Source organism: Syngnathus leptorhynchus, chromosome 2 (genome assembly GCF_054491065.1).
Source record: "Syngnathus leptorhynchus isolate UIUO chromosome 2, UIUO_Slep, whole genome shotgun sequence".
Taxonomy (NCBI): Eukaryota; Metazoa; Chordata; class Actinopteri; order Syngnathiformes; family Syngnathidae; genus Syngnathus; species Syngnathus leptorhynchus.
The window spans coordinates 746,349-767,020 of record NC_141196.1 but is presented as its reverse complement, the minus strand read 5'-3'; the positions used below and the strand labels follow the sequence as shown (position 1 = coordinate 767,020).

General features: G+C 52.1%; 3 protein-coding genes across 14 annotated transcripts; all 3 read left to right on the top strand.

The window, feature by feature from the left end:
* The first annotated feature begins 18 nt into the window (after positions 1 to 18).
* psip1b (PC4 and SFRS1 interacting protein 1b) lies at positions 19 to 8,837 on the top strand. 4 transcript variants are annotated; one of them, XR_015064334.1, is made up of 13 exons: positions 19 to 130; positions 508 to 605; positions 873 to 937; positions 1,025 to 1,160; positions 2,154 to 2,648; positions 2,937 to 3,212; positions 3,374 to 5,602; positions 5,674 to 5,786; positions 5,856 to 6,486; positions 6,592 to 6,693; positions 6,778 to 7,000; positions 7,075 to 7,194; positions 7,292 to 8,837. XR_015064334.1 is itself a non-coding variant. In XM_085905116.1 (12 exons), exons 2-12 carry the CDS (start codon positions 528 to 530, stop codon positions 7,080 to 7,082), a joined length of 4,356 nt encoding a protein of 1,451 aa, XP_085761242.1. In that variant the 5' UTR covers positions 19 to 130; positions 508 to 527; the 3' UTR covers positions 7,083 to 8,837. The 4 variants fall into 4 exon arrangements, 3 of the variants coding, with proteins under 3 accessions (XP_085761242.1, XP_085761244.1, XP_085761246.1); XM_085905116.1 differs by having other exon boundaries at positions 7,075 to 8,837; XM_085905118.1 differs by having other exon boundaries at positions 84 to 130; positions 513 to 605; positions 7,075 to 8,837.
* Positions 8,838 to 9,937: 1,100 nt separating this feature from the next.
* Positions 9,938 to 15,882, top strand: ttc39b (tetratricopeptide repeat domain 39B). 6 transcript variants are annotated; one of them, XM_085905220.1, is made up of 19 exons: positions 9,948 to 10,015; positions 10,507 to 10,666; positions 11,429 to 11,463; positions 11,542 to 11,646; positions 11,721 to 11,852; positions 11,916 to 11,986; positions 12,069 to 12,201; positions 12,281 to 12,386; positions 12,471 to 12,536; positions 12,609 to 12,717; positions 12,973 to 13,040; positions 13,104 to 13,325; positions 13,399 to 13,490; positions 13,556 to 13,679; positions 13,764 to 13,875; positions 13,956 to 14,073; positions 14,280 to 14,396; positions 14,465 to 14,603; positions 14,908 to 15,881. In XM_085905220.1, the coding sequence occupies exons 2-18, from the start codon at positions 10,637 to 10,639 to the stop codon at positions 14,559 to 14,561; spliced, it is 1,737 nt and encodes a 578-aa protein (XP_085761346.1). In that variant the 5' UTR covers positions 9,948 to 10,015; positions 10,507 to 10,636; the 3' UTR covers positions 14,562 to 14,603; positions 14,908 to 15,881. The 6 variants fall into 6 exon arrangements, 5 of the variants coding, with proteins under 5 accessions (XP_085761349.1, XP_085761346.1, XP_085761347.1 ...); XM_085905221.1 differs by having other exon boundaries at positions 11,332 to 11,463; XR_015064919.1 differs by lacking the exon at positions 13,956 to 14,073 and having other exon boundaries at positions 9,945 to 10,015; positions 14,908 to 15,882.
* A 149-nt stretch (positions 15,883 to 16,031) lies between these two features.
* cfi (complement factor I) lies at positions 16,032 to 20,551 on the top strand. 4 transcript variants are annotated; one of them, XM_085905217.1, is made up of 17 exons: positions 16,033 to 16,182; positions 16,303 to 16,367; positions 16,431 to 16,584; positions 16,662 to 16,725; positions 16,797 to 16,962; positions 17,047 to 17,243; positions 17,336 to 17,437; positions 17,530 to 17,640; positions 18,355 to 18,384; positions 18,449 to 18,469; positions 18,537 to 18,673; positions 18,740 to 18,843; positions 18,913 to 19,017; positions 19,094 to 19,272; positions 19,356 to 19,457; positions 19,539 to 19,687; positions 20,249 to 20,551. In XM_085905217.1, exons 1-17 carry the CDS (start codon positions 16,102 to 16,104, stop codon positions 20,315 to 20,317), a joined length of 1,836 nt encoding a protein of 611 aa, XP_085761343.1. In that variant the 5' UTR covers positions 16,033 to 16,101; the 3' UTR covers positions 20,318 to 20,551. The 4 variants fall into 4 exon arrangements, with proteins under 4 accessions (XP_085761339.1, XP_085761343.1, XP_085761340.1 ...); XM_085905214.1 differs by having other exon boundaries at positions 18,537 to 18,843; XM_085905215.1 differs by having other exon boundaries at positions 18,449 to 18,673.
* The last annotated feature ends 121 nt before the right edge of the window (positions 20,552 to 20,672 follow it).

The window sequence follows — 20,672 nt, the reverse complement described above, 5'->3', positions numbered from 1 at the left end:
TATCACGTGACCCGGGCAGGTCGGTCCGCTTCAGTCACGTGACAGGTAACGTAGTAACCAGTAAGCTTCCGGTGGCGCGGAAGCATTTTCCTTCCGCGGTGATAATTGTCAGACTTATTCTAATTACTGGGTAAGTAAAGCCTTCGTTTGTCTTCCCACGCGTCCGACGACCAAACGCGGCGTCGAGTTAACGCTCAAGTTCTCCAGAGAGCCGAAGGGCTCCCTGTTAGCATCACATCGCTAGCATGCTTGTAAACAATCTAACCTAGCTTGTTGCTAATGACGCGCAGTTTCACGTTTATTCTGTTTCCGTTTAATCGACCACGAAGCACGTGTGAGATACCGCTCGAATCCCATTTGGTGTATTTCGTTCAGTTTGATACCGAAACGGCATGTGGCACGACAGTATTGGTGGCTACATCGTGTGTGTGTATAAGTAAGGGAATGAACAGAAACATGACGTTTTTGTTTGCTCTCCCTTCCTTTCTGTGGATTTGAATTGCACAGGACAGTTTTGACGCTGCATAATGCCGGGAAAACAGCAGTTTAAACCAGGCGACCTCGTGTTCGCCAAAATGAAGGGCTACCCTCACTGGCCTGCCAGGGTAAACGCACGCACACACACACACAAGGACACAAAAAGAAGAAAAACACTACACACGTGGAGTGACACATTCAGCTCTCAACGTTAACCCCAAAACCCTCCAAAATAGTAACAACTTGTATGCATCAAATACTCTGACACAAAAAGTCTCATTCAAATACTCCAATTTATGTTCTTCACACTGGGTGGAAAATTCAAATCTTTATGGTGAGCATTTTGGTTGTTTTTTTTGGGAAACTTCATTTTGTATCTGGTTCATTCTTGGCAGGTCTGTAAATTGGATGAGCCACACAAGAAGAGACTTGGTGTCTTCTTTTTCGGGACCCATCAGATGTATGTAAACGTCTATTCCTGTGTGCAACATCAACTGCAGTCTGTTTCTGTCAAATAAACTCATGTTGTTGGTTTTTTTTTTAATAGAGGTCACCTCCTGCCGGAAAACCTGGTCCCATACTCTGGGAATAAGTTGAAGTACGGCACCGGCACTCGACTTAAAGGCTTCTCCGAGGGCATGTGGGAGATCCAGAACACACCCGGAATTGGCAAGAAATCCACAGTCAGTGACCTATTATCAATTCTGGCCATAACTAAGATATCATCATTTCCTCATGCTACTGTAGCGAGAGAATTGTTTATCATTGTTTCTGGCCTCGCTTACATAAAAATGAACCATCTCAAATTTCACTCTCCATCATTGAAACGAATCGACGGAATCTAAGTTCAAGTGTGGAGAGAGAAAAAAAAACTACACACAAATGTAGTTTTGCTTTTGTGCAATTCATAGTCATAGTCAATTCATTGGGAATTTCTGACCAAATCTGCTGTACTGAAAACACTTGATTGAAACGATCAGGTTCGTCATAGTCGAGAATTTACGGAGATTGCTGATGAGCTGATTTGAATCTGGTGCGCTGCGGCGGGGAGAACTGGAAAACAGGCAGGACCGCGGCTCGCTAGGACCGAGCCAGCCGAGCCGTGTTCTAGGTTTTGTAGTAAGGCCGAGGTAGCCGTAGAAGTAGTGCTAGCAGCGACGTTTCTGAATTTCGTGCCACATCATCAACTAAACATACGTCTGTTTGCTTTTCATTTTTTTTCGTATAAAATGAAATGGCCAGCGACGTGATAAAGCCACACATTTGTTTGCGTTGTTGTGATACAATTTATGATTTGCTGACCTGGCTTCAGGCCACATTTGTTTGGTGGAATTTTCCGGAGTTAAAGGCTGAAAAATCTGCAAGTCGATCGAAGTAAAATCAACCATTTTTTACATTTGTTCCGGGTTCATTTCATCAGAGCAAAACAAATAAAACATTCAAAGGATCACCTGATTAAAAATAGCTGCAGGTTAAATTTCAATATTGAAGGGTGAAAATCACAATTGGATTATATTTCAAAATCATCCAGCCATAACTGTCGCTGCTAATAATCAACCATGAAAATTTGAGGTGGTTTGTTCCGCTTGAAGTCAACAAACCTGGAAAGTCAACGAGAGATGAAATGATTACAGCAACTGCAAATTCTCTGTCTTTTTTTCTTGTGCTCGTCTCAGTTTGCAGCCAAAAGTCCACCTACGAAACCAGTTGCCGCTTCGAAAACAACCTGCGCAGCCGCAATTCCGGCGTCCGCCACAAAAACAACAACCGCCGCAGTCGAAAGCTCGCCCGGAGGCGCCGATGCAAACGTCGCTTCTGTGAAAACATCTTCGGAGGCGACTAGCCGCGCTAGCGGCACCTTGCTCCTGAAGGAGTGTGTGGTCAAATGCGTCCCGGCCAAGACTCTGCACGATCACCTGAGCCAGCCGGCGGGCGCTGTGACCGCATCCGACAGCGGGACAAAAACTCTGAGAAGATCTTCATCCAGGTCATCCGCGCAAGTGCAACCGGAAGAAAAGAAAATAGATACTCAAACCCGACAGGAAGTCTCCATGACCAAAGGTGGCGTGGCGGGACAGACGCCAGGATCGGCGCCACGGAGACAAGGATGGCGGCGGAGACCGGGACGGCCGAGGAAAGTCCTGGCAGAAACCAAGAGCGACGTACTGCAGGTTGGCATGTGCATCTACCAAAAAAAAAAAAAAAAGAATTCCAGTGAGGCTTCACTCTCTCTGCAGATAAGTGACTGATGCGAATAGCAAAAATTCACCAGCCATAAAAAAAAAACACAGACATACTCTGAGTAGAATTGGACACAATTGACTTGGTAGTGGAAAATGACATTTCAAAACACCGTGTGCCACACATGGCTGCCTTCAAATTTGAATGAATGGGGGGGGGGAGAAAGAGTTGCATAAAAGTTATATTAAAAGTTGCCTCCTTTGCCTCATCCCCGCAAGGCCAAAGAAAGCCAGACTGCGCCGAGCAGCGCGCATGTGACTGCTAGCACGCTCCGACTGAAGCCCTGCGTGGTCAAATGCATCCCCGCAAAGACCCCGGACGCTCACAAGCCGGCCAGCGAGCCGGCCAGACCGTCGACGCCGGCGCGTGACCTCGCAACTGCACAGGACGCTTCGGCGCCAGGAGACGCCGTCTCGACACAGACGCCGACATCGCCGCCCGTGGTGAAGAGGAAGCCGGGACGGCCGAGGAAAATCCGCATAGAGAAGAGCCAGGTATTTAAGTTTCAAAAAATGTAAAAAAAAAAAAAAAAAACAATATCAATTCTTGGCTTCATGGCTCGCTGTTCCGTTTTCTTTTGATGTGGTCGCCATCCGCGCAGACCCCAAAAATGAAACCGTCAACCATAGTGGGCTGTTTTTGTTTGTCTTGCCAGGTTGAGGTTGAGCCGTCAAAAAGGACACACGACTTGCCATCTCCCGCCAGCGCAAACACACCAGCCGACTCCCGCGGTGCAGCGGCTGCTCCCAAAATGGCCGATCGGGCCCAACCCGTCGATGAGCGGGAGGCTAAGATGGAGAAGTCCACACCTGGCCGCCGAGGAGCCAAGAGGAAGAAAAAAGAGGAGGCGGAGCAGGAAGGAGGCGAGAAAGCAAGGACAAAGATGACGGCGGAGGTGTCGACAGCGCGCGGAGGAGGGAAGAAAATGAGAGTCGACCGGGAAAAGCAGGAAGGAGCCGAGAAGGGAAAGGCCGAGCTGCCGACCGAGGAGTCCGCGTTAAGCCGAGGAGGGAAGCGGAAGAGAAAGGAGACCGGGCAGGAAGGTGAGCTAGAACAGACGGAGTCGCTACCGAGCCGAGAAGGAAAGAAAAAAGTCGGGGAAGAGGAGGAGACCAAGCAGATGAGCGACATAGAAGGGAAGACGGAGCCCACGGCGGAGGAGCCGACACAGAGTCGGAGAAAAAGGGGTGACGCCAAGCAAGAAAAGATTGAGGCCGCCGCCGAGGAGACGTCGCCTAGTCAAGGAGACCAGGCAAAGGCCAAAGAAGGAAAAAAGGAGGAGGCCAAACAGGAAGGAAAGACAGAGGCCATGCAGTCGCTACCTCGCCGAGGAGGAAAGAGAAAGGAGGAGACCAAGCAGAAGACAAGCGCAGACGCAAGAACGGAGGCCACGGCCGAGGAAGCGTCCGGCCGAGAAGGGAAGACAAAACGTAAAGCGAGGGAAGACACCAAGCAGATAGGAGGTGAGGAAGGAAAGACGGTGTTGACCACGCACGAGACGACGCCTAGCCCAGGCCAGAAGTCAAAGACAAAAGAAGCCAGAAAGGACGAGGCCAAGCGAGGAGGAGACGGGCTAGCAAAGACGCAGGGTGATCCGGCACCTAGCCAACAAGACGGGACACAAACAAACCAAAGGAAAGGGAACAAGCCGTCAGGAGACGAGGAAGCGAAGATCAGGGCGACGGCCGAGGACTCCGCCCCGCTCTGCTCAGAAGAAGGCGAGAAAGAAGAGACCGAGCAGTTAGGAGACGAGGAAGGAAAGACAAAGGCGACGGCCGAGAAGACAAAAGAAGGGGGAAAGGAAGAGACCGAGCAGTCAGATGGCAAGGAAGGAAAACCGCAAGGCACCGCAGGTGAGTCAACAACCAGCCCACAAGGCCACCAAAGCGACCAGACCAAGCGGTTGGCAGACGAGCAAGGAAAGGCCACGACCGAGGAGTCCGTACCTGGCCGAGATGGGAGGACAAAAAGAAAAGAACGGGAGGAGGCCAAGCACACCGAGGTGACCGCTGACGAGTCCACGCCTAGCCAAGGGGACCAGACCAGGGCCAAAGAAGGGAAAAAGGAGGAGAGCAAGGAAGGAAAGACAAAGGCGAGGACAGAGGAGACAAGAGCCCGCCTCGGAGAAGGCGAAAAAGAGGAGAGCAAGCAGACGGGAGGCAAAGAAGGAAAGACCAAGAGGACCACGACGGAGGAGTCCACGTTGAGCCCAGAAGGCAAGATGAAGACAAAAGGAGACGAGGAGGAGGAGGAGAACAAGCCGGCGGGAGGCCCGGAAGGAAAGAAAAAGCTGAGCGCAGAGGACTCCGCGCTTTGCCCAGGAGAGAAGGCAAAGACAAAAGAAGGCCCAAACGATGTGGCCAAGCAGACGCCAGGAAAGGAAGCGAGGACCACACAGGAGTCCACAGTGAGACTCAAAGAAGGCCAAAAGGATGACAACAAGCAGGCGGGAGGCCAGGAAGCTAAGACAAAGGGGACCGCCGAGGAGTCCGGCCGAGGAGAGAAGAGAAAACCAAAAGAAGGACAAAAGGAGAAGGGAGGCCAGAAAGAAAAGCCGGAGTTGCCGGCGGAGGAGTCCACGCCCGGCCCGGGAGGAGGGAAGAGGCAGAGAAGACTAGTTGAAAAAGACCTCAGCAAGCACCTAGGACACCAGGAAGGCAAGCCCGAGGTCACGGCGCTGGCGGCGGCGGGGAAAAGGAGGCCGCCCGAGGAGCGACGCGGAAAGACGACCAGAGCCGACGCCCGGCGAGACGGCCGCGAGAGAGCCCATCGAGAGAGCTGCAAAAACCAGAGCGAGCCCAGGATTGACCAGGAGACCAGAGGAGAGAAGAAGAGGAGGTCGAGGAAAGCGGCCATGGACCAAAGCGACGCCGCGGAAGAAGAGGTGAGGCTCCTCGCGCTGCTTCTCTGCGTCTTGCTTGAGTCGAGCTGACAGACGCACGCGTATGTCCGCAGCAGCGGCGCCGGCGGCTGGCGGCCAAGCGGGAGAGCGTCCTCAAGTCGTTGCGAGGTCTGCTCAAGGCCAACAGGGGCACCAAGCGCAGGGACGCCGGCACCAAGAGCTTCACGTGAGCGCACACGTCCGGCCGGGCCCGGCTCGTCGCCGCCTCTGACCCCTTTGCTCTTTGTTCTGACAGGAAGGCCGCCATCAGAGCCAAGGCCAAGCGGCCGCGGGGCCACACGCTCAAAGAATCCAACGCCAGAAAGAAGAAGACCACGCAGCCGCCCGCCACGGCGAGTCCACCCGTGGCGGAAAATACAAACACGCCGGCCAAACAAAGCCACGGCAAAGTCAAAGACAGTCGCCCGCCGTCGGAGGACGAGCTCCAGAAGAAAGATGCCAAGAAATTGATTGGCAAAATCGTGAAAGCAACCACCAAGGTTCAGGTGAAGACCATGATGGGGGGAGCCACGCTGGCGGCGCCGCCGCCGGAGGAGGAGGAGAAGGCGGCGGCGGCGGCCACCGCCGCAAACAACGAGAGGACGGCGGACCAAAGCGGCGAGGAGGAGAGGAAGCCGCAACGAGTCTTGACGGACGACGAGAAAGCCGCCGCCGCCAGCGAGCGCGGCGACGGAAAAGACGACGCCGTCGCAAAGGCGGGCAAGAGGCAAAGCAATGACAAGCAGCAAAGTAGCGGCAGGAGCCGCAAAGCCAACCTGCACGACAATCACCAGCAGCACAAGAACAACGTCAACTTGACGCCCACCGATTCCACCCTGCACAGAATCCACGGAGACATCCGCATCTCGCTCAAAAGCGACAACCCGGTAGGACCGCCCGAAAAAACTCAAACAGCGGGCTCGTGTGTGTGTGCGCGCGCGCACGTGCACCTGGCTGAGCTTCTTTTTTTTTTTTTTTTGTCCCCCGCTTAGGATGTTGCCAAGTGTCTGGCGGCGTTGGATCAGCTCAGCGGCGTCTACGTAACGTCACAGCACGTCCACAGACACAGCGAGCTCATCTCCACCCTCAGGAAGGTAAGCGTGTGTCTTTTTTGATCGCTCTGCCGCCATCTTGCGGCCTCGAGACGCAATCACTCAAATACGTCTCTGTCGCCGCAGATGCGCTTCTACCGCGCCAACCAGGACATCATGGACAAGGCGGCCATGTTGTACAACCGCTTCAAGAACGCCTTCCTCCTCGGCGAGGGCGAGGAGGTTGTGAGCGCCGCCTTCCTGCGCTCGCTGCTGGAGGAGAAGGAACGCGAGGAGGCGCAGCAGCGCTGCCAGAAGAAGGAAAAGGCGGCGGGAGGCGAGAAGGACCACGGATGCCACGCGCCTTCGGGTTTGTTCCGGGCTTGATGTGCGGGTGCCTCTTCGCCGCCGTGCGTCTGACCATCCTTTTGATCTTCTCGGCAGCGGATTAGCATCTGGCGGATGGGAGCCACCCACGTCCGCACGATTCCCATGGAAACTCCAAGTCAAACAAGATGATGGGACGTTTGTATTTATTCACCTCAGCCGCACTCTGTTTCCGTTGTACGTCACGCGCGCTTGAACATAAACAGCCACGTTTGTCTGGCTTTTTTCTGGTGAGCATTTTTATTCCCCCCCCCCCCACTTGTGGTCTCTGCAGTACGTTGTACAGGAACCCGGAATGAATGCGCCAGCCTGCCATCTTTCAATCAAGGGCTGCTCTCATCCTCTGTTTGGGGTTAGGGTCTTTTCCCTGGAGCCCCGCGGTCGCTCCTGCTGCAGAGGGAGGGACTTGACTGTATCTACCTTCTGCTGGGCTCAACCAAAACACAAGTCAACTGGAGGGTGGTTTTTGGGACGCCCCAAACATAGAATAGTCCAAGCCTGCCTGCAAAATGGAGGGCGGGCGCCTTTTATGAATGATATCAAAATCTGCAAATCTTTTTTTTTTTTGGGGTGCTTGGTGGGCAAAAGCAATGAGTGAAGGAAATTTTTGTTGAAAGAGGCTTTGAGATATGCGCCGTCCATTGGCCAAGCACAGTTTCATTGAATGTAGTTGCAAAAAGAAAAAAAACAACAAAAGCAAGTCTTTTTTGAAGGTTTTGTTTCAAGGTTGACCAAGTCATCGCTTCCATTCTTAGCCGTGGCAAGTGACGAGCGCAATACCACCCATGTCCACAATGGAAGGCGGGAATGGAACCCGACGCCTCGTGTGCATTCTCAGCCGCTTTGTTCCAGGCCAGGCCAGGGGAGATGGTGGAAGAGAGCAATATTGGCCTTTTCTGGAGGAATACGTCCACAAAAGGACTTTTGGGGCTTTTCAAAACGAGTAGAGTGTGGGGAATTGTCTTTGTGGCTACGCTGGTCTTCACAAAACACTTGGGGAAAAATGGCTGGCTGGCTTTTCCAGAAGAAAAAGCTTCAGTGACACATGGCTGTTTGGAAAAAGATTTTATTCCAAATTCTCACGCCCCACAGACACCATGTCAAAAGTCCTCTTGTCTGCCAGACGAGGCGAGACTCATGATCTCATCGCTCTAAATAATAGCTACGTTTTGAGACTCCTTTGTCTTGGCGACGGCCCTAATATGGACCCGACTCGGTTCTTTTCTTGTCACGGACAACTAACTGGCCATTCTATCTTCCGTCGTGCCTATACGTTTCCGCGACGACGCACTTTGGCTCAGCACAAATAGGCCTGTGCTTGACCTGAGGCACGACCCCGGCCGGCAACATACATTCAACAGACATGCAGGCAAAAAAAAGACACAAGAGTTTTAGTCTTTTGCGAGTTTGCCCACACAGGGGTCGTCATCCCAAAGCCCGCTAATAAATTGTAGCACACTAAGCACAAAAGCCCGTTTGAAATGTTGAAACGAGCATAAAACGCTATTGATGGCTCGCCTGGTGATTTCTAGCGTGCTTATGTCGGTTATGAGGAAACTCGAAAATCGCAGACATTGAGCCTAAAACAGATGGAATGAAAATAAAGCTATTGATGGCTCGCCTGGTGATTTGTAGTGTGCCTATGTCGGTTATGAGGAAACCGGCGCTGTGTTCAACGTCTCAAAATGTTTGTTGCAAGTGTGCATCAAACTGCTCGCCATGCATCTATCAGCGGCCCAGAGAGACAGTTGTCACTTGAAGGCAATTGCAAAACAGTGGCGGGCTCCAAAGTTCTCATTTACATCAACATATAAAGCCAACAAATTGTGCGCGCACGTGTAACGATCCCTCCCGGACGCATTCCGTAATGACACCCGTGAGAGTGGATGTTTGCAATCCAACAGCAGTCATGAAGATGATGCAGGTGGTTGGAACGCTTCAACTTTGACCTCTGATGCAGCAAAGCGGCGGCGGTGCTGGCCCGATCGCAAAGTGACACTCGAACCGTTTGAAGGCTCAAGCAAGCCGGCGAGAAAAGCACGTTCCGTCCTGATGGTGGTGTCATTCCAGACGTTTCCATTGCAAAGGGCTTCAAAGATGCTTCCGATGACATCATACCTCGCAAATAAACGAGAAAGGATTGGGTGGCGAAAATCAAATCAATCTGTTTGTTTTTAATCCGCTTGCGTGCCGATACCGATGTCACCGCTGGACGAACGATAACAGATAATTCAAGCATGATTTTTTTTTCCAGATAGATGGGAAGATCGGATGCGATCATCTTAGCGTGTAGAGGAAGGGGGGGGGGGTTGGCAAACGCTCCGGAAGGTGGACAACGCGATTGGGTGAATGAACTAATTGCATGGTCAAACTTTTTTTTTCTGCTTGACTCCATTTATTAACATGCTTACTACTCAAGTTATCATAAGGTTTCTGATGTGATTGACAATGGATGATGTCACTCAACTTTTAGCATCGGGGAGGGAGGTTGCCAAACGTTTTGTTCGGGCGCGTCAAGGTAAATTGGATGGTGTGACTTTTGCTTGCATTTGCTTTCAACGAACGCAGCATTCGTGATTGGGTCCATTGGATGGTGTCGTTTTTTGCATTTGCCTTCAACAAACGCACCATTGCGAGGGATGGCTTGCATTTGAAGGCGGTGCAGTTGTGCGAAGGGATTGCCTGAATTGCCTTGCTGTCAATTGGAATAAAGGCTTCATGCCACATGGTGGAGGTGGTGTTTGATGTCAAGGGCGTCATCTGGTGGACCAATAGGGCGATGCATTGCGGGACATTTCAACAGATGGAGAAAACGAGCAGACATTGAATCTGCCGCCGCCGCCGCCGCCGGAAAAGATTGAATGGCACGCCGCCGCCGCCATGGAAGAAACTTTCTTGCAAGCGCTTTGCAATCAGACAGGTGGCATTTTTCTATCCAACTTTCGTGCATGCTCTCTTCCATCAAATTGAGACTTTTTTCCTTTTTTTGCCTAGACAGGTGGGATTTTTGTTTCAAACTTTCTTGCATGCGCTTTTCCATCAAATTGAAGACTTTTCTTTTTGGCCAAACGACAGGTGTCATTTTTCTATCCAACCTTCTTCCATGCGCTCTTCAATCAAACGGAAGGGACTTTTTTTCGTTTGCAGCCTAGTCCACATATCAAACTGTATATGTTTCAGCCACTCACTCAGTCACACGAGTTAGAAAACTTTGGAAAATGTCCGAATCAATTCTGATCAGCTGCTTTAGATTATTTAAAATGGACATGAAACAAGGGTTGCCATTTTTATCCATAGTAAATTACAATACAACTTAATTTATATATATATATATATATATATATATATATATATATATATATATATATATATATATATATATATATATATATATATATATATATATATTGTACTGGGGTCGAATTTTTTAGGTTAAAAAACAAAAACATAAAAAACTTGGTTGCGTTTTGAAGGCTAATGTCACCGCAGATGTCCTGCAGCGAAGGAAGTGTCAGGCGGAGGCGGAGGCGCAGCCGCCTGTGACGTAACCCGGAAGTAAGTGGCCCCGCAACGACGGACCGGCCCACAAGCGCGAGCGACGTGTCGAGAGACGGACGTGATGGAGGACGCGGCCCGCGCCGACGACGAGGTGAGAGACGTTACAGCCTCTTTTCTACTCCAGCCCAGCGGCGAGCCGCTCAAACGTGGCAGGCAGGCATATTAGTTTCTTTGGCGGGCGGCACCTCCCAATACTGGAGGGGCTTTTGGAGAAACGAACCTTCTCAGCCAGCTTCCGAGCGGTGAGCTAGCTTATGGTCTTGGGTCCAGTTCGGCCTCTGCGGTGACGCTCTCTCTCTCTCTGTCTCTTTTCCTTTTTTTTTTTTACCCTTCCCTCCGGTAACCTGACGCCGTCCTCGCCAGTGGACAGGGCGAGGAAGTGGCAAGCAGCAACTCCGCCCGGCATCTTTGCACCGGTGTGAACGTCCATTGTTGAAGATGTGCTGAGGTTGTCTGGAATGTTGGCAATGTGGCAGACGCCAGCAAAAGTGTGAAAGGAGCATCTGTTCTCCTTCCTACTCGTTGCTTAAGTCGTCAGGTTCTTGTCTCTCTGGCTCCTGCTACTTTGGGTCTTGCATTGTTTGGGACTTCTCGAATGGCCTTCCTTATTGTTGTTCTTCGGGTGTTTTGTCCCCGAGTGTTTCAAATGTGCACCAAAAGTTCCTCACGCTTCTTTGGGTTATTCAGGTGTTCCTCAAGGCGTTTCTTGAGGTCCTGTTGTTGTTTTGAAAGGGCCTTCTTCGGTTCCTCCTTCAGGTTTGCCTTACGCAACAGCAGAGTTGCGGATGAAAGTGTTAGTCTGTCCGTCGCCACGGCGATGTCCTCCTCATGACCTCTCGTGTGTGTTTGTCAGGAACGTTTTGAGGATGCCTACGAGCGCATTCCCACGTGAGTCACGCCATCCATGAGCCGCCGCCGCCGCCACTTCCTGTGCACGCTTTTCACTTCCTCCGCTCGCACGTACAGCGCGTGTCACATGGACCTGCAATCGGCCATTCAGGAGACTCAATGCGCCCTCAACCTGGTCCTCAACAACAAGTTCTCCGAGGCCCTGGACCTGCTGAAGCCATGGTAAGGGTGCGCGTGCGCTGTCCGGGCCGGATGCGACGCTCTCCTCTCTCCAACGGCTGCAACGGTGTGCGTAGGTGGCGCGACAGCATGTACCACGCTTTGGGTTACAGCAGCATCTTGGTGATGCAAGCCGCCATGACCTTTGAGCACAGGGACATCCAGATGGCCATGGCCACCATCAAGGAGGCCTTGCACACCTGTCAGAGGTACCAGGCGAGCGCCGCGCAAAAAGGCTTTGTGACCCTCGTCGGCGTTTCTCCCTCCCGCAGGTTTCGCAAGAAGAACTCGGTGGTGGGATCGCTCTCCGGTCTCATCAACAGGCAGTCCAACCTGCAGGAAGGTACGTCCCGCCCCCACCCCTCCCTCCCCCCTTCCCTCCTTCCCTCCCTCGCCGAGTGAGACCCACGCCTTTGCGTCCTCAGAGGAGATGCACGCCGAGCTGTGCTACGCCGAGTGCTTGCTCCAGAAAGCCACGCTGACCTTTGTGCAGGACGAGAACATGATCAGCTTCATCAAGGGGGGTATCAAAATCCGAAGCAGCTATCTCATCTACAAGTCAGTCCGGCCTCCTCCTCCTCCTTCTTAGCTGGATCAACCATCTGACCTCACCCTTTCTATTCTTCTTTTGTTTCAGGGATTGTCACAACGTGCTGAACGCGGCAAACCACACGGACAGCCAGTCGGACTTGCACCGGCAGTTTGAGGGCGGGGTCAAGTTGGGCATCGGCTCCTTCAACTTGGTGCGCGATGCCACTTTTTGAATGATGATGACGCTTTGGAGCGCTGGCTGACGACGTGCGTGGCGCGGCGCGGCTCCCCCGCAGATGCTGTCCCTGCTCCCGCAGCGGATCCTGAGGCTGCTGGAGTTCATCGGCTTCTCCGGGAACAGGGTAAGTCGCCGCCGTGGTTATCGTTGGCGTCCTCCCGCTTGACGAGAGCCAACCGCGGCGGCCGTCCGGCAGGAGTTCGGCCTGTCCCAGCTGCGAGAGGGAACGTGCGGCTCCACGCTGCGCTCCATCTTGTGCACGCTGACGCTGCTCTTCTACCACACCTACGTCTCCCTGGTGCTGGGTGCGTCTGTCTTAATCGTGACATTTGAGGGTTTTTTTTTGATTTGTATTATTTTCATTCAAAAGAAATTATTATTCATTTTATTTATTTATTTATTTATTTATTTATTTATTTATTTATTTGTATTCAATGTGGTTTGTCTTCATGGTGACATTATTATTTTTTTAAATAATTAGGATGATTCTTTTTTTTTTTTTTTTTTTAATTTGAATTTCAAGCAAAAATTCTCGTGTCTCGTTTTGTGGGTGTGCGCAGGAAGCGGCGAAGGAAACGTGGCGGAAGCCGAAGCTCTGCTGGAGCCGTACCTTCTCAAGTATCCCAAAGTAAGACCTCGCCCTCTCCCGGTACTTTGTCGTCAGCCGCCTTGGCTCATTTTCTTCCGGCAGGGCGCCATCATTCAGTTCTACTCGGCCCGGCTGGCCGCGCTGCGAGGACATTTTGAAAAGGCCTGCTCGGGCTACCGGGAGTGTGTGAGCAGCCAGCAGGAGTGGAAGCAGATCCACCACCTGTGCTACTGGGAGCTCATGTGGACGCACACCTACCAGCAGGATTGGCCGCAGGCGTACCGCTACGCCCAGCTGCTGTGTCGCGAGAGCCGCTGGTCCAAGGTGAGCGCCGAGCCGGCCGCGCCGAGCCGAGCCGGCTGCCAAACGCCGCTGAGCCTCGCCGCTTCTCCCGCAGGCCATCTACGTCTACCAGAAGGCCGCCATCCTCAGCATGATGTCGGAGGAGGAGGCGAAGAAGACGGGCGAAGACGTGGTGGAGCTCTTCAGGTGCGTGGAACTGCAGGTGGCCTCAAAGGCTTGCGACTATTTTCTGCTTCTGTCGGCGCGTGCAGGCAAGTGGAGGGGCTCAAGCAGCGGCTGGCGGGAAAGTCCATCCCCACCGAGAAGTTTGCCGTCAGGAAATCTCGCCGCTACAAGGCCGGCCTGGTCCCGGTGCCGCTGGTGCTTCCTGCTCTGGTAGGCCAGCTCACGCACGCACGCACGAACTCACGCACCCACGCAGGCACGTCCGTCAACAGCCGTCCATTTGTGACCGAGCAGGAAATGATGTACGTTTGGAGCGGCTTCACCGTCGTAGCCAAGCGAGCCGACTGCAGCGAGGCGCTGCTGGTGACCATCGAGGCGGCCGAGGAGCAGCTTCGACACGACCCCCGTGAGTCACGTGGCGCGGCGACCCTCCGCCCCTTCCTCTTCTTCTGTCTTTCACCGCCGGCTCGCTCGCTCGCTCGCCAGAGCCGTCCGAGTTCCACGTGGACGACACTTGTCTGGTGCAGATGTTGAAGGGTCTTTGTCTCAAGCACGCCGGACGCCTGTTGCAGGCCGAGCTCTGCTTCACTCACGTCCTGTCCAGGTACAAACGTGGCCGCTTGACTGTGTTATACCGCCCCCCCCCCGGTGGCCGAGACTGGCACAACCGAAGGAGCGGCACAATAAATTGAGTGTTTATATTCTATTTGATGACGTTATCGGTCTGGTTTATAGTATGCAAAATCGTTTTTTTTTTTAAATATATATATATATATCTATATATATTATTTTATTATTATTTTTTTGTAGTGAAAATCGCATCCGCTATGATCACTACCTGGTGCCCTTCACGTTGTACGAGCTGGCCCTCCTCTACCGACAGCAGGGCGACGATGCCAAGGCTGCCGCCTTCATGGAAAATGCCAAGTAAGTCCTCACACTCGCACACACACACACACACATCTGACATGTTTTTTTTGTCGTCGCGGCAACAGGAGCAACTACAAGGACTACTCCATGGAGTCCCGTCTGCACTTTCGTATCCACGCGGCCCTCGGCAGCCTGAAAAGTTCACCCGCTGCCACCCCGTAACGGCCGGCCGGCCGGCGTCTCTCTCGCCCGCCCGCAGTCAAGGTGTGCGACTTTTTTTTTTTTTTTTTTTACGGCTCAGCTCGCGAACGTCACATGACCAAACTCAGAAGAGCCGCGACTGGTTGTCATTTTCAGTTGGCAAAAGGCCTCTTGGAAGATATTTGTTCGACATGAAAAGATCAAATGAAGTCAAGTTTTTACTGCTGAAAATGTCGTTGACCGAGCCATGCCTGAAATGGAAACAAAACAACAGGCTGGCAAGAGAGTCTGAAAAATGACCGCTTTTTTTTTTTTCCAAAAGTCTCAAATTCAAGATTGTCATTTTGACTCAAAGTTGTCTTTTCAGACTGAATTCCAGAGGACCTCCACCTAGACACATTGTGACCAAAGAGTTCAGGCAGCTCGATCCGAGACGGACGGACGGATCCATTTGAATGGGCGGGCGTGGGCTGGGATTTTGATCATTTGCCATGAAAAACAGAGTGCATTATTATTCTTATTTATTTCTCTTGGTTTGCCTTCAGCTTCCATTCATTCCTCACAGCCGCCAATCAAAACGAATGAGCACCGATTGGCTGCCGTGTCAAATGACCTCCGCGCGGCGACGCGATGAAGACGGGGGGGAAGACGTTTTCTCCTACCTCTTTATTTATGACTCCACGTCTTGGCGTTTCGTCACGTTGATAATCTGCGCGCGACACTCGGCAACACGCGTGCTCTTAGAAGAATTGATATGATCCGCACTCCCGGCCGGCTGGCCCGCCGGCCGCCTTAAACACTCCGACCAAAAAAAAAAACCAGTCACCTGACGTGCGCCCACACGTGACGTGTTGACTGTCCCACTTGGAAAACACTTTATTTCATCATCACTATACAAATAGAAATGTGTGTGCGTGCGTATACATATTGTGTAGAAGATATATATATCATGTGTGTGACAGGTCAGGAAAGAAGACTAAAATTGGAGACATTCATTTTCAAAGCCGTCTGAGAAATGTGTGTCAGGTTTCTTTTCTGTGCCTTTTTGTCATCCATTGACAAAATGTTTTTCAACAAATGTCGTCACGGCGACACGACTAAACCTCTTGTCGGCTTCCAACCAAACTTTGCAGCAAGTTAAGCTCGTAGATACCTACTCAAATGAGTAGCTTTCTCAAACTGCTTCAGGCGTGAGAAATCAAATGCGCTTTATTCTTTCTATTTATGTTGAAATGGCTTTTCAACACCATTTTACCTTGACTTGATTTCAAGAAATGTTCTCTCGTCATTTGAAGGAAAACCAAATAAATTCATTTCAGACAGCTTTTGCTCAACTTTCGTCTTTGCTGCCGGCCGGCCGGCTACGTTTAACAACGACTCGATGAAACGCTCGAATTCCGCACCCTTCATTTTTGTCCGGCCCGAGCGCGATCACGTGCTGTTTGATGTCCGAAGCAGTCGCGTACGTGGGCGCCGGATCGATGAGGTTTGACCTCTTTGACGAGGCGGGCTAATCATTGACCGAGGCTGGTATAGCCGCCGTGGATTTTGAGAGGCAGCAATGTTGGGGAGAAGCTCTGTTGTGTTGGTCAGGATGAAACTTGCTCTTCTCCTGCTGCTTCTCTTCTCCACCTCCAACTTGGTGAGTTGACATTTTTCTCCATTTTATCCCCCGAGTTCGATCGGAATCCTTTCTTAAGCTGCTGTCATTCGGTCCTCCAGCTCGATACTGACGCTAACCGTGACCCCCCCCCCCCTGTAGGAGGTCACCTCAAGCCCGACCGGCCCGGACGACTTTTTGGGTCCCGACGAGTGTCTGGCCAGGAAGTAGGTGGCGCGTGCAGCCGGCCCTGTTGCTGGCCCGGCGCTCAGGATGACTTGTACTCGCAGGCCCACGCGCGCGTCGTGCGACTTGGTCTTCTGCCCGCCGTGGGAGCGATGCATCAACGGCCATTGCTCCTGCAAACCGCCGTATTTGTGCCCCGCCGATGACGTCACTCCCGTTTGCGGGCGGGACGGACGACTCTACCGCTCCTTGTGCCAGGTAGCTCACAGAGTAGAGCAACATATGCGAGTTTGCCTTCCTGAGATGTTGTCAGAGAATTCCTGCTTGTGTGTCAGGCCATGGCCTTGTCGTGTCGCAGTGGGAAGTCGGCCATGTCGCACTTTGGCCAAGCGTGCTCAGGTTTGCCCTCTGCGTGCCTCGCCGGAAGAAGGAAAATAGCACGCGCAATTGTGCCGCGCCTCCCTTTGCAGAAGAGCAGCCCAAGTTCAGAAGTTTCCGCCAGCCCAGTACGGGGGCGCTCGACCTCTTCGTTCCCGACGAACAAAGTCCCGACGGAGGGAAGCGCTTGCTGGTGTGCGGCCAGCGCTGGGACATGGCCAGCGCCAACGTCTTCTGCAAGGATCTCGGGCATCGGCTGTGAGAGGACGCCGCGCCGTGCCGCGCCGCGCCGCAAAGGCTCCCAGGTTTTTGCTGACACGCACGTTTCGGCGCGTCCCGCAGTGGCGCCGCATCTGCCGGCTCGGTGGTGTTTGGACCTCCGAGCCAAGACCTCGGCCACTTTCCTGAGCGCTGCGTCAGCGTTCGCTGCCGAGGCTTCGAGACGTCGTTGGCCGAGTGCGTCATCCACGACAGCGTCCAGGTCGGCGATGCCAACGTTGCCACGGCCACTTGCTACGATGACACCCACGTGCCCCAAGGTAGCTGTGACTGACTGACTGACTGACTGACTGACTGACTGACTGACTGACTGACTGACTGACTGACTGACAGCAGCTGCTTTCTCTGCTAGAGTGCAACTTTGTGTGCGCCAACGGGAAATGCGTATCTAGCAACCAGACATGCGACGGCATCGATGACTGCGGCGACCGGAGCGATGAAATGTGCTGCAAACGTAAAAGCGCGCGCGCGCACACACAGGCACGCACGCGCACACGTGCAGAAATGTTGTCCACGCTCATGTCGCCCCCCCCCTCCCCCCGCCAGGCTGCCGAAGTGGCGCCTTCCGCTGCGAAACGGGCGTGTGCGTGCACGCGGACGCGCTGGCTGACGGCCAGATGGACTGCTTGGCGGGAGAAGACGAGGCAGCGACGCACGGTGAGACGCGCGAACGACGCGACTTGGACATGTTTTGAAATGCACACTCTCATGTCTGAAATATGCTTGAAGCATGATGAATCCATTCGCGTGCCTTGAAAGGCGCCTTATAAATCCAATGCATTGTTATTTCTGAACGGCTATCTTAAAAATATCTGTAGCCCCTAATTAGATGTAAAACAATTATTGTGTCAAGGCTGAAATCCTTTTTTCCCCTTTTTTTCTTCCATTATTTTGGCATGCATCTAATTTGGAACGATTCGTTCGATTCCAATGTCAACCCATTCCAGAAATTCACAATTTGCAGGCTCTTATTTTTCTCGTTTCAAAAGTTCACATTTTTCCCAAACACTTTCAAGACTCAATTTCAGTTTGCCATTCGTCGCCAATCGGACATTCAACAAAACCGATTTTCATCCTCCCAGACTTGCATGATTATCCTCGTTTGAAATTGAAAACAACATTCAACATTTTGAATTCACCTTGGAAAAGATTTTCATCCTGCCCAAAAATTCCGTTCCTATTCCACATCATTTCATCTCATTCAGCATCATTCCATTTTATTATTCTTCTTATTTTTTTTAATCCGGCATTTCAGCATTGCCAATCTTCAGAAAGTGCAAATGCCTTTAAATGAGGATTTCTTTTGGTGTCAACCTGGAACATCCTACGAGAGCATCAAGTCAAGTCTAATGTCAAGTTTAATGTCTGCAGAGCCAGCCAGGGAAGAGTTGAAGAGCACAGGTAAACGGGCACATCGGGCACAATCTCGCTGGACCACTAATTGCATCCTTCCTTCTCCTTGCAGAATACGTCTCTCCTAGGAAAGGTTTGGATCCTCAAAGTGCACGCGCTGTTTTGTTTTCATCCCCTTCTCAATTCCAAATTATTCGTAGAAACGCGGGACAGCCGTATCCAACTGGAGTCCAAGTTGCAGTGCGGCGTTCCCAACGTGACCGCCGCCAACGCCGCCAACGTGAAGGACCGAGTCGCCCGCGTCAAGAGAGTCGTCGGCGGCGTCATGGCCAACCGGGTGACTTTGCGCCTCCCGGAGCTTCGCCGTCCGCACGTCCCGTCTCATTTGGCCGTCGCCGTGCAGACGCAGATCCAGTGGCAGGTGGGCCTGGAAGAAAACGGCAGAATCAACTGCGGGGGAACCTACATCGGAGGCTGCTGGGTCGTCACGGCGGCGCATTGCGTCAGGTGCAAAGCTATGGGAGAAGCGGCTCGCTATTCTTTGTCGTGGCCGAACGCGTTCGTTTGTCCGTCCAGACCCAGCCCGTCGGCGTACCGCATCAGGTTCTCCATCTGGAAGAAGTACACTCCCCAGGACACCACCGACATCATCCCCGTGGGAGACGTCATCATCCACCCCAGGTAGCGCTCGCCTCCCCGGACAGCGTCGTTAGCATCGCTAGCGCCGGCCGGCCGACCGACCCGTGCGCTCCGGCAGGTTCAACGTCAGCACGTACCAGAACGACATCGCCCTGGTCCGGCTGAAGGATCTGCCGCAGATGCCGGGCAAGTGTATGGAGGACAATCCTGCGGTGAAACCCGCTTGCGTCCCCTGGTCCACGCGGATCTTCAACGCCAACCACACCTGCAGCATCTCGGGCTGGGGCCGCACAGATTGTAGGTGGACCCGGGAAGTCAAATAAGCTGAGGCATCCAAAAATGCACCGAGCGGCGAAAAAGTCCCTCTGCTGCTGTTCCAGTGGGAAAAGCCTCGCAGGTGCTCTTGTGGGCCAACGTGTCCCTCATCCCCGACTGCCAGCGTTTCTACAAAGACCGCTTCAAACCCGGGATGATGTGCGCCGGTCAGTCGCGCGCGCGTGCGTGCGTGCGTGCGTGCGTCTGTGCGTGCGTGTCCACGTTGAAATGTGTGCGCGTGTGTGAAGGCGACCTGGAGGGAAACGTAGACTCGTGCCAAGGCGACAGCGGCGGCCCTCTGGTGTGCGAGGACCACCTGGGCGTGTCCTACCTGTGGGGCATTGTCAGCTGGGGCGATCAATGCGGCCAGTCGGACTCGCCGGGCGTTTACACTCAGGTGATACAAATAAGCCACATTTATCCGTGTGTGTGTGTGTGCGTGTGCGCGCGCGCGTGGTCTCATTGGCGGTGCCGACTGTTACGCGACACGGAAAATTCCCGATTACACGCCACTTGTGATACTTTGTAGAATAAAATTGGATTCATCGGACAATAATATTCCAAGATGAAGACTAAGACTTTTTTGCGTTCTTTATACAACAATCAATATCGGAATGGAATTTTACTGTGTTTTCTCCTTGTTTAGTATTTGTTTAACTTTAAAAGAGAGAAAAATAGGCCGTTTTTTGTGTGGGGGGGGGGGGGGGGCGTTGTCCATATGTTTTTATTTCTCATTATTCTGTGTTGATGTGACACTGACTTTTAACTTGTAGGGGGGGAAAAACAGGTTGCCATTTTTTTCCACATTTAAAAAGAGCTCATATTAGCCAGCAGATCAAATAAATGGGCACAACAGAATAACAGCTCAGACAAAAAGACATTTGTCAGTGATTTTAAAAACCGGGTCGAATGAGGCCGCTTCGGTTGAATTGCTGAACTATCGTTTGGTTGCCTGCAGGTGGCGCACTACTTTGAGTGGATCCGCCTGCACACGGGCTGGCCCGCTGTCACCAAGTTCAACTCGTGAGCGTCATTATCTTCATCGTCATTTTCATTCTTTGTCTGGACGTCCGTGTCAATACATTGGAGAGGGGAAACCTTCACGTAGATACTGAATGATTGACCGAACGCACCAGGGTAATTATCGTTTTTGATTTTTTTTTCCATTTCAAGGAAACTCCAAAAGCTTGTATGAAATGTATTGCCAAATTGGCTACAATCATAATTTGGTTTGATAAATATAAAATGTCATTTCAGTTGGTTTTGGGTTTTATTTTATTTTTTCAAGTTCCCTTCTTTCTATACTATTTCATTGATGAAAATGTTTATTTTGGTTTTAGGCTATTCATTTGTTTTTGTGAATGGTAATAAGCTTGTTTGGT